Here is a 15,149-nt window from a genome sequence, read left to right as displayed (position 1 = left end):
TACGAGTCAAGTGCTTTAACCACCTGGCCGTGCTAGGCCTCATTTTTTAGTACATTCATGTTTTGACGTATATAACATTAAGTAAATATAACTCAATTGGCTATATAAGATATTATCAATCGCTTTCGTCTGCTCGCGCGAGCAACAAGCAACGAAATAATTGCTTTAATCATCCTTTCCTACGAAACCAGTTTATCTTGACCCGTCCGCCCTCTACTGGTAAAAGCTGGTGGCAGGTTTTCATCGCTCGTCAGCCAAAATATATTGGTGTTGATTTTTTTTTGCTTGAATAAGAACAAAAAGAGTGAAAAACAGAGATGTGTTTGTTAGATCTTGCATATCTAATTGAAAGAAGTACTTTATAAAATATCACACAAACCATGTTCTCGACAACTGTACATAAATAAATCTGGAACGTTCATTATTCTGTTACTGAGATACGAGATTTGGAATTCAAACATCTAATTAAATTATTATTATTTTTTTTTTAACAGGAGACGTAGTTGAAATAATTCCCGCGTATCACTTGAACCTCTTAGGTTTGGTTTGTTTTGAATTTCGAGAAAAGCTAGAAGAGGGCTGTTTGGGCTTGTCGTCCCTAATTTAGCAGTGTAAGGCTAGAAGGAAGGCAGCTAGGTATCACCACCCACCGCCAACTCTTGGGCTACTCTTTTACCAACGAATTGTGCGATTGACCGTCGCATTATAACGCCCCCACGGCTGAAAGAACGAGCATGTTTAGTGTGACGGAAATTCGAACCCGCGACCCTCAAATTACGAGTCGAACGCCTTTACCCACCTGGCCATGCCGGGCCTTTACACTTGTGAAGTAATAAAAGTTGAAAAATCAGAGTAAAGAGTTATAGCGATGAAATGTTAATATACATGTGTATACTACGCTTAAAATAATTTTTAGATATACATGTGTAATAATAACTTTCCTTAAAATAAAAACAACGACAAAAAACTTAATATGTCGAAACACTGCACTTTATTGTACTATATTGTACGTTGTACTTATCAGATTTTCGCTAATTCGTCACATTATTAGAGACTGACGAAGATATTCGGGCCCGGCATGGCCAGGTAGTTGAGGAACTCGAGGGTCGCGGGTTCGAATCCCCGTCACACCAAACATGCTCGCCCTTTTAGCCGTGTGGGCGTTATAATGTATGGGCAATCGCACTATTCGTTGGTAAAAGAATAGCCCAAGAGGTGATGACTAGTGGCCTTCCCTCTAGTCTTACACTGCTAAATTAGGGATTGCAAGCGCAGATAGCCAACGTGTAGCTTTGTGCGAAATTCAAAACAAACAAATAGCGTATTAAACTGTTGCTCTTACAAATGTTTAATAAAGTCTCTTATTATTTGTGTTTGACACGGATAAAGACAAAACCCAGATCACAAAGGAACAAGATGGTGCTTAACCTGAGATGCTTTTAATTTGAAATGACCGTCCTAACAATACTAATGTTAAGTCGTTGTTCCAGAGATAAGATTAATGAGGTACTTTAGCCAGTTACATGGGATTATCTCCAACAGTGCACGTGAGAAGATTTGATGTAAACCAATCGTGTCTACTCAGTGCGTTCAGCGGATGACACAAATTTCCACTAGAGATCCCTTTTGTTCGTACGTGATGTGTAATGTGTTCCGTTAACTTCGAAAACTGAGCGATATCCGGTCGTTTATTTTTTTTTATTTTTGGATTCAACTTTTAAACAATCCGTTATGGTTTCGAGAGAGTAACCATAAACTTTATCAAGGCCACGTTAATCCTAAAATCAGATGACCATAGTCCACTACGGAAAGGCACGCGATTCGTAACTACAAGCTCTCGTGTTTATCACAGAAACCTCTAGGTGTTCCAAATTCCTGTTCACGCAAACTGATTAGACTCGGCATGGCCAGATAGTTAGGGTAATCTGAGGGTTGCGGGTTCGAATTCCCGTCACGCCAAAGATGCAGTGGCGGCGCCAGGATATTTTCGTTGAGGAGGCTGAGGTAAACTGTGGAGGGGCTTCCCAAAATGCCATTAATATGAAGTATAGATGGTAAATTATAATAATGTAAATACCAAGGTACATTTCAGAAAGGTGTGCTATTTTGAACTGCGTTTTCATTGGAAGCTCATACTCTGATTAATAATTCATTATTACAAATTAGAAGTAATCTGTTTATGAAAATATACGTGTTTGTAAAAGAGAAAGCTCACCTAAATATGTAGGTAACAATATTGGGGGGCTGAGGGGGCTTGGCTCATTTTGGGGGGTCAAGCCCCCCTTGGCGCCGCCACTGCAAAGATGCTCGCCCTTTCAGACGTGGGGGGCGTTATAAAGTGACCTCTATTCGTTGGTAAAAGAGTAGCCTAAAAGTTGGCGGTGGGTGGTGATGACTAGCTGCCTTCCCTCTAGCCTTTCACTGCAAAATTAGGGATGGCTAGCGCAGATAGTCCTCGCGTAGCTTTACGTCAAATTCAAAAACAAACAAACAAAACACAATCTGAAAATAATTTGTTGCTTTTGTGGAGTATACTATACTTGCTACTTTTACCAATGACCTGTTGGCATTCCCAGCGGCAAACCGTGTTATTATGTAGGAACCCAAACAAATTTTGTTGTAGGAAAATTAAGAATAATAAAATAACAAATCTGTGTAACAGGCTGTACTCATTAGTGTTGTTTATTTTTGTGAATGACAGAAGAAACACGAAAAAGAACGGCCATGGTTTGAACAGTATCCACACTCATATCATTGCTGGGATAATCGTCTGTTGTCACGCTCCATGTCTAACTTAATAAATCACACGTTTTGTTTTTTGTTGTTGTTTATTCGTTTGTTTTTACTTCAAAGCTCTAGCTTTGTATAAATCTACGACTCATACGCCAGAGATTCCTAAGGTTTAGGCACAGCCATCCTTGATTTAGAACTGTAATCCTGAAAGAGAGAAACAAGTCAGCAGCATCAGCAGCCTATCATGTATTTACCCGAACAGTGGGACTGATTATCAAAGTTATACAATTCGTATTCAAAGACCTGTCACGTCACCAACGTTAAAGCTTTGTATCTGGAGCCAGGCACGCTAACCATTAGGCCACGCATGGCCTGGTATATATAAAGTAATCGAGTTCAGATCGGTGTGGAACATACATTATGTCTCACATTTTCGATAGCGTATTGAAATGTGTTGATTATTATAAGGGCCAGATGGAAGATAATAAGTCACGAAAGCGCACATCTCTCTGTCTCACAGCAGTGGACGGTCGTTGGACTTCGTGGTCATCCTGGTCAACTTGTGGTTTAGACTGCAGACATCATCGACGCCGTACTTGTGCTAACCCTAAGCCTGCTCATGGTGGACGATACTGTGAAGGCAAAGACTTAACAACAGGCAATTGTACAGGAGGAATGTGTAGAGGTAAGTTCCGATTTCCATAGGGAAATTGTACAGGAGGAATGTGTAGAGGTAAGTTCCGATTTCCATAGAGCAATTGTACAGGAGGAATGTGAAGAGGTAAGTTTCGATTTCCATAGAGCAATTGTATAGGAGGAATGTGTGGAGGTAAGTTCCGATTTCCATAGGGAAATTGTACAGGAGGAATGTGTGGAGGTAAGTTCCGATTTCCATAGAGCAATTGTACAGGAGGAATGTGAAGAGGTAAGTTCCGATTTCCATAGGGAAATTGTACAGGAGGAATGTGTGGAGGTAAGTTCCGATTTCCATAGAGCAATTGTACAGGAGGAATGTGAAGAGGTAAGTTCCGATTTCCATAGGGCAATTGTACAGGAGGAATGTGAAGAGGTAAGTTCCGATTTCCATAGAGCAATTGTATAGGAGGAATGTGTAGAGGTAAGTTCCGAATTCCATAGGGCAATTGTACAGGAGGAATGTGTAGAGGTAAGTTCCGATTTCCAATCTTTCGTTCGTTTGCAAGGTGCCCCCCCCCTTCTTAACTCTTTGCAACACGTAAACCTTCAAGTTTTCCATAATGACTGTGATAGAGATTGGGTGGAGTCAGTGTGTTAACCAGGTTGTCAGGATTTAGTTGGAGCAAACACAAGAAGGGATTCATGTATTGAGATCATCGACTGAAATTGTATCTATATTTCTTTTCGATATCTGACAGATCTTGTGTACAAACGATCCGGTAGGTGGCAACGTGGGCGCCACCAAACGTTAGATTCGACCTGAATGCTAGTAATCTTGTTACAGTGAAGACAGATGTTATTTCAGGTGTTTTTCTTGGAAGAAGTTAAGGGCCTTGAACTAAGGTTAGGTGGGCCTCCATACCCTCATGTGACTAGACCGGTTATGTTTTTGTCAAGAAACTTTCGTCATCTTAATAATGACAAGTTAACTTGTCAGTATTCGTGTTTGACGTTAAGCACAAAGCTACACAATGGGCTGTCTGTGCTCTGCCCACCATCTAAACCCGCTTTATAGCGTTTTAAGTCCGCATACATATTGTTGTGCCACTGGGGGGCACCTAAAATAAGAAAATATATCACACAAATCAGTAGAAAAGTGCCATCTGAGAAATTTTGTTGAAATAACTTCTGGATAGAAATATTTAAGAGCCATGAAAATAAATATTCCATGTATGTTTGTTTGTTTTTGAATTTCGCGCAAAGCTACACGGGGGCTATCTGTGCTAGCCGTCCCTAATTTAGCAGTGTAAGACTAAAGGGAAGGCAGCTAGCCATCACCACCCACCACCACCTCTTGGGCTACTCTTTTACCAACGAACAGTGGGATTGACCATAACATTATAACGCTCCCACGGCTGAAAAGGCGAGCATGTTTGGTACGATGGTGATGCGAACCCGCAACCCCAGATTTCGAGTCGCACGCCTTAACCCACTTGGCCATGCCGGGTCGTATATTCAATGTAAGACTAAAACATTAGTGAAGACATGTTTACTACAGTAACTGTAGCCGTGAATATGGATATTTTGGATTAAGACATGGAATTTTGTTAATGGATAACTACCACAGTAATTGTAATCGGGAAGAAGGATATTCGAGGTCAGCGCATAAAAGTTCATGAAGAGATGACCATTATAGCATAATTATAATCGTGAAGACGGATAAATCGAGGCTAAACCATAGAATTTTGCTAAGAAATGTTCCACTGAGTATAGCCACGAAAATATGTTTTGAAGAGTTCAAAACTAGGTTGTTATTTTATGATGTAGCCATTAAGAATTGTTACTACGGAAATATTGAACTACAGACTCTAACAAAAGAAACTTTAAAATACTTGGCCACAGGTGCTTAGATAAATTAGTAACATCTACTTTGTCAAATACACTTTACGTGGTTGGTATTAAATTATTGCGAGATAAATCGGGTTATGAGACATCTTGCATAGAGAGGGGGGGGAGATAAAAATAAGAACTTCAAATTTGCATAAAATGGATGCTATGACACATTGCCCCCCTTCTAGTAGCATAGCGGTATGTCTACGGACTTACAAGGCATGAAACCGGGTTTCGATATCCGTGATGGGCAGAACACAGATAGCCCATTGTATAATATAGCGCTTAACTACAGACAAACAAACAGACGCATTGGGATATCACGTCCGACGTTTCAGTTGGAGAAATTTAACTTGAAAATAATAGCAAGGCCTCCTCAGTAGTACAGCGGTATGTCTGCTAAATTACAGCGCTAGAATCTGCGTTTCGATGCCCGTGATGGGCAAAGCACAGATAGCCCACTGTGTAGCTTCGTGCTTAACTGCATACAAACAAACAAACAAACAGTATAGCACGTGATATGTCAAGGTTATAAAATCCATTGTGTCCACAGTGGCTATTTTTGAGTTACCGCATCGGGTGTTCGTGGAGTTATGTTGGAAACGCGTGACTTTGAGAGTGGGTGGAGATAATTGGAGCATTGGTCACTGGGGGGCACAAGCTGTGCAGTTTTCATTCGTATCTGAAACCTTCCAGTTCAAAAAAATAAAGAAAGAAAAATTGCTTTGCAAATCTCCGTACGCCATTTTGTTAATAAGCTGTTGAACCTTGAAGAGTTGGGGCTTTAGTGAGAAGTTTCACAGGTTTCTGAAACTGGATCCCCTAACTTTACACAGAAAAATCCGATTCCTCACGTGACTTACTTTTCGCGTGATCCTGAGACTTAGCAGAGCTTGTACGGCTTTAAAATAATCTTATCAGTGCATCTGCAGGAAATAAAACTCCTAAGAACAGACTCAAGTTTGCAGTCGTATATCTTAGGTTTCTTTTTCTGATGACAGCTGAATTTAATAGTGTCATATACTGTAAAAACAGTACGTTACAAAACGTAAAAAACACTGAAGTTCAGCTCAGAATTGCAGTGAAATCAAGAACAAATATTTCTAATTCTGTTAGCAGTCGTTTCCCAAACCCATATTTAATTTAATATTTTTTTAATATACAAAATACCGAAATAAACCGAATACGTTATAGTGAAAGAGTTAAGCCTTTTTTTTTTAAATTTTGTTATCCAAGAGCCAAATCGAACTCATATTTTTTTTACTTTTGCAGGTGGTCGAGACAAGGATAACCTCGTGCCTTATGGTCGAAGCCGCAGCGAAGAAGGTGAGAAACATTAATGTGATTAACTTTTTTTTATCTTACAAAATTTATTGATTATTTACGTGCATAATTTACGTTTTGACTACTAAATTAAGGACGGCAAGCGCAGATAGCCCTCGTGTTGCTTTGCGCGAAATTCAAACAAACAAACAAACAAACTTTTCCTCCACAAACACGGGAAAGTTCCGTATAAGTTGGGTTATGAATTAGAATCTTCTAGCTTCAAGTTTAAAAAAATCTTGTATTAAAAAACGTGGTGTTTAAGTATTTTAAAATGCATTTGATTTCCTTTAGTTCTTAATGGTGAATAATTACAAGAAGGCTGGGCATAATTAAGTTCTGATACTGGGCCTTTATGCAGAAATAAGATACTTAACATAATACGTATGTATATAAATCAATATGTTGGATCGCTACATTTAACTTGACTGTTTCGTTATTTGCTTAAGAATATGTTTGGAAGTATGTTAAGTAACCATATTTAAGCTGTAAATTTTTCAAAGATGTTACTGGGATGTAAGCCTTCTTTTATAATTAACCACATCCTGAAATCTGTTATTAACGGCTGCCAATATCCATCACTATGCATCTTGTGGAATAGACTGCCACTCCTCTTGCTTGTAGCTTTCTGTCCAAGAAAAACTTAAAAGTACCCAAAAGTTGTCCATTTAGACTCGCGTCTGGATTCTTGGTTGGCTGAAATAAAGCCAGAATTATGTTTTTTTTTGTTGTTGTTGTTTTTTGTATAGCAAAGCCGCATTGGTCTATCTGCTGAGTCCACCGAGGGGAATCGAACCCCTAATTTTAGCGTTGTGAATCCGGAGACTAACCGCTGTATCAGCGCGGGACTAAAGTCAGAACTTTACTTATCTTAAACCATTGCTGGTCATGATTTACTATACGACGTGGTGTATTATCAAGGTGAAAAATATATTAGTCTTTCTCATGTAATTTCATCAGCGAAGGCAGACCAGTGTTGTCAACGGTGTCAAAACACGATAAAGCATTTACGAATTCCTTGTGGACCATGGCCAAAACATCAAAACTTTATGATACATCACTACTTCCCCCCACTTTTCAGGGAAGGCAACCCGACCCTCGTGCTTGTTTGTTTGTTTTTTTAATTTCGCGCAAAGCTACATCAGGGCTATCTTCACTTGCCGTCCTTAATTTAGCAGTGTAAGACCAGAAGGAAAGAAGCTAGTCATCACCACCTACCACCAACTCTTGGGCTGCTCTTTTACCGACGAATTGTCGGATTGACCGTAACATTATAACGCCCCCACGGCTGAATGGGCGAGCATGTTTGGCGCAAAGGGGATGCGAACCCGCGACCCTCGGATTACGAGTCGAGCGCCTTAACCACCTGGCCATGCCGGGGCCTAAGAAAAGGAGAAAATATACATTTTTTTTTTCTAAATTCCCAGCTTTTGTTAAATCACGACTCGCACTCTTTTAGAAATTATATAAGCATTTACCCCTAACGAACGTGATTAGTTTGCTTTTTCGTCGCTTCGTAAGAAGAACTGAATTGTCTCAATAAATTTCCCGCTATCCCGCGCCTGCTGAATGGCCATGTTGTTTGGTAAACTCGGTTTAAAAACAAACAGAAAAGAAGAGAAAGCTAGAGAATAGGCCGTATATTGTATAACATAGCCACTGTGCTGAACAGATGCCGTGCATGGGAATTTGGTTTTTATTAATCAAGACCACAAAATAGTTTAATGTTCGAGACTAATGACCCAGCAGGGGGGCGTGACGATCCCGTCTATACATATTCATCACTTCTGCAAAAGCAAGTAATTATGGGTAGGACATGATTAACCTTGACCTCACGATGGTTACACGAAGAGCCAAACCGAGGACGAATAAAGCCGCGTGGAGAGAAGATAAAATGTTGATCTTTTAAACAAAAGTCGTTTAGTGTGAGTTATTGTTGAATGTTATTATGAAAGGTTGATAGCAACCCCATGTTTTGGTTGGACGCTAATGATAGGAACTGTTTATGAGTGAGGCTTGGTTTTCTTGGTATATTTCATGACAAAAGAATGGTTGTTCTTTTCAGATTTAGACTTACTGACAGGAAAAATTGAATTTTCGTTAAATGTATTGTCAGGCTTAAATACTGATGGGCATTATACAAGTACCTTTATTTTTATTTTTGAGTGAAAAATAGTTTAGGCTCTTATGTGAATCGTGATAAAAGGCACATTTTCTTAGTATAATGATACGACTTTGTTAGATATTAATACCATGAACCACGATAATGATTCATAATAATGATCGCAAGGAATTTCACTAACCCTAATAGAAAGTTCGTCAAAAAGCATCTTAAAACAGTAAAGATTTAGTTCAAACAACATTTTAAAACCTTTACTATTGAGTTTTAAGGCTTTACACATGTAAATAATACATAAAAGAAGCACACCTTAGATTTACAAGGTTTTGTTTGTTTGTTTGTTTTGGAATTTCGCACAAAGCTACTCGAGGGCTATCTATACTAGCCGTCCCTAATTTAACAGTGTAAGACTAGAGAGAAGGCAGCTAGTCATTACCACCCACCGCCAACTATTTTACCAACGAATAGTGAGATTGATCGTTACATTATAACACCCCCACGGCTGAAAGGGCGAATTTACAAGGTTGATTACTTGGAATTAAGCAAAGAGCTACACGGTGAACGATGTGTGCTCTGTCCATCACGGGTATTGAAACCTGGTTTTTTAACAGTGTGACTCCGCAGCCGTACCGCTGTGCCACTAGGGAGCAGATTTACAAGGAAAATAAAATCCGCTTTGAACGGTTTCTAATTCTTCTTGTTATTATAATTTTGTCAGCCTACAACAAAAAAAAGGCTTAGTATATTGCACCAAAACCTTTCGTAAAACATTAAATAAGGTACTGCGAGAATAGTAGGAGTATTGAAAACTATATTTGTTTCTTCCATATTTTACATAAGCTAAATAACACCATAATTGTGATGTAAACTATATTATCATAACCCCTGGAATTAGCTTTCTAACAAATATCTGGTGTAACTTTAAAAAGCTTAAGTAAGGATGAAACAGAAATTACCAATCAAAATTAGATTACTGTAACATGTGGACACTCACTGTTTTGTACATTATACAATAGGTGTCTTTATGAGGCAAATCCATATATTATGTATGAAGTGAATAATTAAAAAACAAATAAATACACATAATATTAAATTCTGTTCCACACATTCGCAAAATAAATATCTTAAAAGACACGAAGGTTTATTTAAATAGATGTTTTAGACGTTTACGTTTTATTTAAAAAGGGCGCTTTTTAAATAGGTCAAAGTTTATGTGGGCTTAGTGTGGGTTGTGTCTTAATCTTGTCATATAATTACCCATTGCCATGCGTTATATATGGAGATTTTAGTTATACGGAAACTAGAAATGTTCACTATATTCTTAAACAAATCTCCAGCTGCATTTAACATTTTATATCTCGATATAATGCGATCAAATGGTCAACAGCTACAGTAAATCATCATGAACCATATCAGATAGCTATTAGCTATGTTTATTATCATTACAAAGTATGAAGTTAGATACAATATCAAGTAATCTTTTGCACATAGATGAGCATAAAAAACCAACAAACTAATTAAATAAAATAATAAGTTATTTAAAACCTGTAAATAGGTATCGTAAACAAGGGAACAAGACTGTAGATATTATTTACTGAAACTACAAATTCCTTTTTTGACTCCACCAAATGTAATTCTAGGTAACAGCATGGAGCCAAATTAGGGTTAGGGGTATGTAGTTTGAGTAAATAATGTCTACCTTTGTTACCTTACTTGTTGTTGTTTGTTTTTTACGATCCCTCAATTCTCAATTTTTTTTATTTATCTAGTAGTTTTCAAACATGAACATTGCTGGGTATATACTGGCCCATGGAGCTAAATCCCTGAATCTGTTTGACAATAAATATACTGGAAAACATTAACAACAGCGAACTCTGATCTTAACAAGATGCACATGAACGAATCCATCAAGTTTTTTATGAGATTTCAGGGGTGAAACTTTTAAAAGAGAAGTTTACCGACCAGACCCTCTCTCACTAAAATTAATTGCTTCCTGAGCCCGACCCTTGGTTCCTACCTATAACCAGCTGACGTCCTACTTAAAAAAAAAAATATTAAAACATGCTGTTCACGAGAGTATTTTAGCAATAGCGTTCCAGGATTTAAGCAGCTAAAAGAAATCGTGATATTCTGAATGATATAAAAGTAGTGCATTAAAATGTTGTATTACTGAGAATTTCTTTGTCAGTATGCACGCACGTAATTTAGACACATATCACGTTCTATTATTTCAGACTGTCTCCTCGTGAATGCACGTGATGTCAGGTTGTGGATTCTACTTCGCGTGCTAAATGACATCACGTTGGAGAATGTGTTATTCGGACGTGACCAAACTTTTTTTGATGCACAAAATTAAAAGAAAAATTATAAATAGTATTTTAAAGTGATATTTAAATACTTTTAATAAAAATAGTGTACACTAATATTTCAGCCATCGTCAAAGTTACTTAAAAAGAAGGCCCGGCATGGCCAGGTGGTTAAAGCACTCAACTCGTAATCCGAGGGTCGCGGGTTCGAATTCCCGTCACACCAAACATGCTCGCCCTTCCAGTCGTGGTGACGTTATAATGTCACGGTCAATCCCACTATTCGTTGGTAAAAGAGTAGTCCAAGAGTTGGCGGTGGGTGGTGATGACTAGCTGCTTTCCCTCTAGTCTTACCCTGCTAAATTAGGGACGGCTAGTGCAGGTAGCCCTTGAGTAGCTTTGCGCGAAATTCAAAACAAACCAGAATTGTTTGTTTACTTGTAATTGAGCACAAAGTTCAACAATAGGCTCTCTGTGCCCTGCTTACCACGTGGTATCGAATCAAATCCCGGATTCGAGCATTGTAAGTGTCTGCAGACATGGCGCTGTGCCACTGGAGAACTTAAGGTGGTGCCTTCTTAAATGATGGTACGATTAATTTTTTATACAAGTGAAACTCTAGGCCTAGCTAGATATTTGGATTTAAATTGATTCTGTATTATAATAAAGTAGATTTCAAGACTATACCCTACCTTAATATTTGCAAATACTGTCCTGAATACTCATTTTGAATCTAAAGTAACATTAGACGTGTGATAAATTAGTAACTTAAGCAATAAGGTATGAATTTTGCAGCCCGATTGGTTAGTGGTAAGTTTAAGGGTTTGTAAAGCTAAAATCCTGAGTTCGATTCCTCGCAGGAGACACAGGCTTTTTGTTATAATAACCAAACAAGTTTTGCTTTTGAGGCATGATGATTTATCATAATTTAAAATGACGCAAACTATCTTTTTCAGCTGTTCCAGCTACATCAAACGCCAATATCGCCCCTATATCGGACTCTTCGTTGCTTTAGCTGTGTTTTGATGGTTCTGGTTGCCATGATATTCATCGTTCGACGTATCAAAGGCAGAGAATCAAATATCTATGATACTGGAGAAAGCGGTAGGTGTAATCTATCTTTTATCACATACAACATAAAGTGATATTCGGGAAAACCTCCATGTTTCGAGATACGGGTGCGTCTCTTGTTCTAACGATGGCGCTGTACAGATGTTCTGTTGTTTGAAGGTCATGAATCTAAGATGCGTTACGTAACCCGATAAGCAATTAAATTCACTATCGAACAAACTTATTTACATAGCAGTTTTCATGTTTCTCCACTAGGGTCGCTTCACGCCCACCAAAACTCATTAATTGGAGCACTCGACTCCTAATCTGATGGTCACGAGTTTGAATCCTATCCCCCAAACATGCTCGTCCTTTCAACCTTGGGGGCGTCATAATGTTTCAGTCAGTCCCACTGTTCGTTGGTAAAAGAGTCGTCTAAGAGTTGGCGGTTGGTGGTGTTAACTATTTGGTCTCCTTCTAGTTTATCACTTATGAATAAGGAACGGCTTACGCAGGTAGCACTCGAGCGGCTTTGCGCGAAACTGAAAACAAATAAACAGTGCCACCTCTTGGAATGTATAATCTGCATACATTTTCAACGACTATAAAAAAAAAAGAAGAGAAAATTACATAATTTTCTTTCTTGATTGACTTTACCAAAACAACATTCAGTAATTAAGATTTATGGACCTGGAGTCCATACGGCCCCATTCACCTTTAAAGCAATATTTTCCTGGATTATTTATGCACAAGTTTGTTTACTGATGAATAAGTTTGTTAGGATAGTTAATAAAATGCGTCACATAAAAATATTAAAATTGTCATCAGTACAGAAGTCAAACCAATTGATTATTGCTAGGATTTTCTTTGTATTTAATGTAGAAAATGAGTGATTTTCGCCAAATATTTTAGTCACTTCTTTACACCGAATGATGTAATAGGCACAGGACATAAATTCTTACTCAGTATGATGTGATATTTGGACCTCCCCAGCGGTGTATAAACAAGTAGGTAATTTGAGAGTTAAACAAGCTTATATGCATTCAAACATTATGTATAAAGAGTCTGAACATGTTGATTAGATTAGGGAAGAGAAAATCTCAGTTCATTATGTAAACACCAAATCTGTGCTTATCTTAATTATTACCATCGCAAAAGTAAACCAAAAATAAAACCCAATTTTTCAATGACTAAGAGATTTAAGAATTTTAAACCTAAGCAACTATACAATTAAATCAAATTTACCAAAATCTATAAAGGCAAATAACTGAATCACTACTCACATTTCTTTTAAAATAATGTTCATTACATCTTATAACATCTAAGAGGATTACGTCATTTTCTACGTCATATTTCTTCGAGTAGTTTGGCTGTCCATAATAGTCCTTTAGCTAGTAGGAACGTCCGTCTCATCCCCGGAAGGAACAAGGAAATTGACCGGTGTAAAACATCATAATTTCAAATTCTAGACCACTAAGCTGATCTTACAGTAAATTACAAATTATTTACCAACATTTACCGAGACTCTGAAACGGTAATCTTCATTCGTGACCATCACAGCGTAAGCAGAGACGTAATGTGACCACTGTTGTTACAAGATATTCTTGAGCAGTGGATGCTCCCATAACCTGATTCTGGTAACATTAGAAAGAACGTTGCCCGACTTGAAGTGTCGTTATAAGCCAGCTACAATCTTACCGTTGTAGTTTCTACGGTTTTATGATACCTCTTGAATGAAAGAAAATCATAAACAGCAGTAGTTCACTATTGTGTTTACACACTAGTTTTTCTAATGTGAATTTACTGAGACATAAAGTAACCAATGTTTCAAAAGAGACACTAGTTAGAGGAAAATTGAAACATAAGATTAGCATTTTTAAAGCAATACAAATTTAATTGTACATATCTCACACAAGAAAGTTTTATTGACTTCTTAATTAAGTATATCGTACAAATCGTTTTAAATATAGTTTTTTAAATATTTACTAACCTTAGATGTGTGACGTTAATAATAATAATACCAAACTTTAAATTTTTCTTTTTTTTAAAGTCGAATTATTCTAATATTACCAATAATCGCTTCTTCTGAATGATTAAACCTAAATTATGACTAGAATATACTGTTTTTATTCCCACCATTATGTTAGGCATGAACATTAATTAGTTCAAGGGACCATTCTTTTAAACAAGTTGTATACGTACAACAAATAACAATTAAAAAAAAACATTTTTAATGTTTAGTAATTCAATGTTCCACTAATCAGTGTAAAACTAAACATTAACAGTAATAAATTACACTTGGCTGTCAGTTTGAGCACTTCACAAAGATGAGAACTAGGTAAACTAAACCGTAAGCAAAAAATATCACCAGTGGCTCTGTATTAAGACTGAGATGATAGCACTTAAAATTTGGGAATCGATACCCGTTGTGGTCACAGAACAGATAGTCTATTGTGTAACTTTATGTTTAAGAACAAAGAAAGACATTTGATTTTTTAATTTTGAGTAAACGTTTCAGCTGCATTTTAAACAAAGAAAAGGGGATGTTACACTGATTAAAAAAGTGGAAGTTGTGAATTTCAAAAATATTACGCTGGCATGGCCAAGGGCGTAAGGCGTGCGACCTCGTAATCCGAGGGTCGCGGGTTCGCGCCCGCGTCGCGCTAAACATGCTCGCCCTCCCAGCCGTGGGGGTGTATAATGTGACGGTAAATTCCACTATTCGTTGGTAAAAGAGTAGCCCAAGAGTTGGCGGTGATGACTAGCTGCCTTCCCTCTAGTCTTACACTGCAAAATTAGGGATGGCTAGCACAGATAGCCCTCGAGAGAGTAGCTTTGTCTTGAGAAATTCCAAAACAACAACAATGAAAACGCTTGCTCTTCTAGCCTAATACAAATAAACCTAATTATTAGTAATAAACGCGCTGTAAAGAACTGTCATGATGAATTTTGTTATTTGTATAAATAAATTATTTCATTTAAAAAAAAGTTGATATAAAAAGTTGTGTTTTCTAACATGCTGAGCACGTTATTAGTCAAATAACTCTTCCACATAGTGTGAAACTGTTGTATATTTATAAAAATTTACACCA

General features: G+C 37.6%; 1 protein-coding gene across 1 annotated transcript in view; it reads left to right on the top strand.

The window, feature by feature from the left end:
• LOC143235733 (netrin receptor UNC5C-like) overlaps nt 1-12,022 on the top strand; it is a 38,791-nt gene extending 26,769 nt beyond the window's left edge. Inside the window, exons 5-7 of the mRNA XM_076473940.1 lie at nt 3,254-3,418; nt 6,532-6,585; nt 11,964-12,022. Of these exons, the coding sequence (XP_076330055.1) occupies nt 3,254-3,418; nt 6,532-6,585; nt 11,964-12,022 (278 nt within the window). The remainder of the gene's footprint in view (nt 1-3,253; nt 3,419-6,531; nt 6,586-11,963) is intronic.
• Nucleotides 12,023-15,149: the final 3,127 nt, after the last annotated feature.

The sequence above is a fragment of the Tachypleus tridentatus genome, chromosome 12 (assembly GCF_004210375.1).
Source record: "Tachypleus tridentatus isolate NWPU-2018 chromosome 12, ASM421037v1, whole genome shotgun sequence".
In the NCBI taxonomy this organism is placed as follows: Eukaryota; Metazoa; Arthropoda; class Merostomata; order Xiphosura; family Limulidae; genus Tachypleus; species Tachypleus tridentatus.
This window is presented reverse-complemented; position numbering and strand designations above follow the sequence as displayed.